This window comes from Sinocyclocheilus rhinocerous, unplaced genomic scaffold (assembly GCF_001515625.1).
Source record: "Sinocyclocheilus rhinocerous isolate Xijiao unplaced genomic scaffold, SAMN03320098_v1.1 scaffold2580, whole genome shotgun sequence".
Classification (NCBI taxonomy): Eukaryota; Metazoa; Chordata; class Actinopteri; order Cypriniformes; family Cyprinidae; genus Sinocyclocheilus; species Sinocyclocheilus rhinocerous.
Genome location: NW_015646382.1, coordinates 29642 through 34373, shown reverse-complemented (window position 1 = coordinate 34373; position 4732 = coordinate 29642). Strand labels below are relative to the sequence as shown.

Sequence of the window (4732 nt, the reverse complement as noted above, 5' to 3'; positions counted from 1 at the left end):
AATAATAATAATAATAAATGTGTGTGTGTGTGTGTTTTCAATAACATTTTAATAATAGTAACTTTATTAGGAACATGGAAACTAAAATACACAAATATGCAACAAACCGTCAAAAATTGTGCAGAGTGAACCAAACATGAGCATGAGCACGCCACACTTGAGCCCAGAGCACATCTCTCGCAGCATTTTACATTCTAAACCCCGTCTTCGGGAACGTACAACTCTATGGGTAAGCCCAGGCATAATTACCATATACAACCTTTAGCCATACAAACACATCAACCCAAATACCAATACAGTTTTAAACACACAAGACATAAGCATGAAAGACCAACCAGATATACATTTATATAGTATATCTGTTAATCAGGTAGGTTGGGGCTAGGCCATTTAAGGATTTATAAGCAAGCACTAAAACCTTAAAATCAATTCTAAAATGGTCCGGAAGCCAATGTAGGGAAGCCAATATGGGGGAAATTTGTTCCTGTTTTCGTATTTGAGTTAAAAGTCGAGCTGCAGCATTCTGCACTAACTGCAAGCGTGTTAGAAATGTTATTTCTCTCCTCTGTTTTAGTATTTGTGCCACACTCAAGCTATCACATATTGTTGAGGCTGAATATAGGTTTACGTTTTATAGGCTTTTAGGTATATCTGGCCACACCCCTTTTCTAAATGACCCCGCTATAAGTAACCAAAAGACAAAATTCAAATTCAAATTCAAATTTTTTTTGATAATTATTGATCTAGAGAGTCCAGTGAATATTACTGCAGTGGTTTGATCGAAATGGAGCGAAAAACCTCGGACTAGTTCGCAAAAGTAGGTTTTTAACATATTTGTGAATATTTAATGAACGATTTGAATGACAGCATTAGTCCCAGAGGCAAAGTTGTTCAGAATGCGGAGATCTATCATACGATATGAAGATCTAGTATTTGTGTGTGAATATATGAATATGTTCTACAATAAAGCCAAAAATTATCTTTTACTGTGAGGTTGATTTACAACCTGAGAGGAATGAATTCTCTTCAGAGTTCTCTCTCTCTGCGCGCGCGGTGCCGATTAATCGGCAAAACCGATACATCGGTCGACCTCTATATTTTAAGCACTCAATTGAAAATGTGCACATAACCTATCAATAGTACTTACAGATTGTTGTTCGGAGAGCTTGTTAGTCCAAATAAAGAAGATCAGAAGCGACGAGGATAAAAGCCAAGATTAGAGAAGTCCTCCGTAAAATGATGAGCACACAACAAAAGGTTCAAATTGTATTTCTGTGGTATCCCTGAACACAAAGCTCTTCTCGACATGATGTAAACACACTAACTAGCGGAAGTGTTTGTGGGCAGGTCAGACTCGCGGGCAGGCGGGGATTATGCAAATGTGTTACCCAGTGACGTATACCGGTAACAGGCAAAAGATTCGAAAATATGACGACTCGTTAAGGCGATTCAGAATCGACTCTCTCTTTTGAGAGACAATATCTTCATTTATCATGCACTTTTTTGATTAACAACTTTGCAGAATGTTTTCATTTAAGGATAGCTACGTTATAAACTGCAAAAGAGAAATTTTTCAAAAACCCATATGACCTGCTCTTTAAAATGGGTCATACATTGCCTTAAATTTATTTTGTAAAAATTCTGCAGATACCCTGTAAATAGTGAAATAAAATTCCTCCCTTCATATTTGTTGATATTTGTGTATTGAAAATATGTATGATTGCCATTTAAACTCCTATCTGATTTTCTATATTTAAAAAAAGTTTTTTTTTTATTTGGGCTAGTTAAATTAATTTTCGGGCTACCAAAATCTGAAGAGTACCTGCCCGAAGGGCTACTAGGGATTTTGAAATTTTGCGAGTCCTGGCCTGTGATTGGCTACAATACTCAATGTTGCAAAACACGTTGTAAATAGAAACTTTTAATTCGAAACCAGAGCGTGCACACAAAAACACACAGGAGCGTTTGAAAGCGTTTGAAAGCGGGTGAGGGTGAGGGTGACCCCCCCCCAAACAATTTAAACTCACCGGATCTAGACGAATCACATAAATGACCCAGTTTGAATTCAAAACGGTGAAAAACCGAAAGGTGAACACCTCTGATTGGCCATTGCTTTCAACAGAGATGCCTGTGATTGGCTACAATACTCAAAGCCGCAAAACACGTTGTAAATAGAAACGTTTGGTTTTGTAATTCGAAACCAGAGCGTGCACACAAAAACCCACAGGAGCGTTTGAAAGCGTTTGAAAGCGGGTGAGGGTGACCCCCCCCCCTGAAAGCGTTTGAAAGCGGGTGAGGGTGAGGGTGACCCCCCCCCAAACAATTTAAACTCACCGGATCTAGACGAATCACATAAATGACCCAGTTTGAATTCAAAACGGTGAAAAACCGAAAGGTGACAAGTCTGCATCCCTGTACCACTAGCAGGAAGGAAAGAATTGTATTTCTGCTACTTACTTGTACTACTGAGGGCACTTGTGGCACTGGCCTGCATCGCCTCTTGTCTGTAGTCTCTGTCTTTGGGAAAGCTGTTAACCATAGTCTTGGCACCTTCTCTCTGCCTTTGTTCTCTGTTCAGACAGGACGTCTGGTGTCAGTTTATGGTTGAGGAGTAAGAAAGACAGTCACAGGGGATCTAGAGCAACTCACCTCTCCAGCCATTCTTTAGGTTTCTCCCACTGAGAGACCTCTGTCCTACAGTTATAGTAGTACTTCTTGCCAGATGAACTGATATGCTCTGACCAATCATCCGCTGGCTCACGGGGCTGAAAGAGACAGGAAATATGCAGACATATCAAGAAGGAGAGAGCAGGGAAATCTGTCATCTGAGAGAACTTTAGGGATAGGGATGAGTCAAGATGATTTATTAGTGTGATCGACAAGTTTTTTTTTCTCTTTTTTTCCTATTTTCTTTTTTTAAAGCACTCAACAGTGCTTTGAATATCCCATATAGTCAATTCAACCTTACAGGTGGATCTCACTATGTTTACCAATGACAAATAATATTTTTGTAAAATGTTTAGATGGTAGATTAAAATACCATTATATTATTAGTACAAAACTCTGCTATGAATGAATATATTTACTTACACATTGTCATACTATCTGACCAACTGGTAAAAAGATTGTTTAAAGTCCCACATGAATTAAAATATACACCGCAGAAACAATTTACAATTTGTTTGGAATCAGAAGAGCTAAAAATCTACGAGGGAGTTAGTCACAAACTTAGTAATAGCTCTAAACAATTTATTAACTGAGTCTGAGTCTCTAACTCATAAGTTATTTACATTTACATTTGGACATTTAGCAGACACTTTTATCCAAAGCGACTTACAAATGAGGAAATGATAAATTATTTAATGTAATGTTTCCAGAAAATCTTTTTCATAAATTAAAAAAAGAACAGTCATTTGTTTGCAAATCAGACATATCGCCTTGTATTTTGTTCATTGTTGCTTGCTGAAAACTGGCGCACACTGTAAAGATGTAATTAACAAACAGCGCCTGATATGAACGGTATCTCACAGAACCTCATTTGGATGCACATACAGTAGGGGTGTAACGATTCACTCGTTTTCTCGATGCATCGATTGCAAACCCTGACGATGCATATGCATTGATCTTGAAACATGGATTTTTGAATCGTGAATTGTCGATTTCGGACAGTAATCGATTTAAAAAGCTAAGAATCGGATGAATCGCGATTTCTATAGCGATTCAATGCTTTAAAAATATATACACATTAAATTACTACAAGCATGAATTAATGGAGACCTTGCACAGTGTTCGTGCCCTTGCATCTCTCCTTCACGCGCTCCACTATTTACCGCCTGCGTCTGTCACAGGATTGCGCTCACGCTTCGTTCGTCTCACTGACACATTTTTTGAGCAGCTGATGTGTGATCTCTCCTTAGTACTCGTGGCCAGTAATGCTAAAGTGAAGTAGTTTTGCTTTTCTGTAGTTTTTAGTCATGAAAGGGAAGTGATCTCGCACTCAAAGAACTTAAGACGTGCCAGGAAATGCCTAATATGGACAAAAAGGCATCTTATCGCTGGCTGCAGCTAAGCCGAATAAAAAGCAGAATGAACTGGTGAAACGTTAAGACAATAAACACAATAAATAAATACAATTTATGAATGATGCAGTGCTAACTGACATATCATTTATTATAGTACAAAAATTATAAAGTATATTTTCTACCTAATTCTGTGCAGAAAAGTGAAATAATTGTTTTATTGTAGTATCTAAAACAATCATAAAATTGGCATTAGGAAAAAATATAGATTACAAATGATTGATTATTGTCCAGCAGTGTATTTGATTTCTTATAGCAAATTCAAAGTAAGTGATAAGAAAAGAATAATATTTATAAAAAATAAATAATAATAATAATAATGTGGCCAGTAATGCTAAAGTGAAGTAGTTTTGCTTTTCTGTAGTTTTTCAATGGCTCTCGGCATCTTACCGACGACATTACCTGAGCAGTCGAAGGCTGTGCATTTATTGCATGGACAGAGCAAAAATTTAAGTGTCTGAAGCATACGCACAATTCCACTGAATGATAAATGTGTTTTAACAATGTCGTTGAACCGAATGTACGAAGGAAACTGTTAAAATAACCACAGCATTAACAACAACCTTGAAATAAGAGCGCAAGGTTTATCTGATAATCAGATGCATGAAAGTAGCATTCGTTGAAATCAACAGACATCGGGCGCGTTTTCTTTC

General features: G+C 37.4%; 1 protein-coding gene across 2 annotated transcripts in view; it reads right to left on the bottom strand.

Moving 5' to 3' along the window:
- Nucleotides 1-4732, bottom strand: part of LOC107707733 (WW domain-containing adapter protein with coiled-coil-like) — a 37248-nt gene that overhangs the window by 17278 nt on the left and 15238 nt on the right. For both annotated transcript variants that reach the window (XM_016511822.1, XM_016511821.1), the window contains exons 5-6: nt 2650-2765; nt 2458-2570 (exon numbers count right to left, since the gene is read on the bottom strand). In XM_016511822.1, the coding sequence (XP_016367308.1) occupies nt 2458-2570; nt 2650-2765 (229 nt within the window). The remainder of the gene's footprint in view (nt 1-2457; nt 2571-2649; nt 2766-4732) is intronic.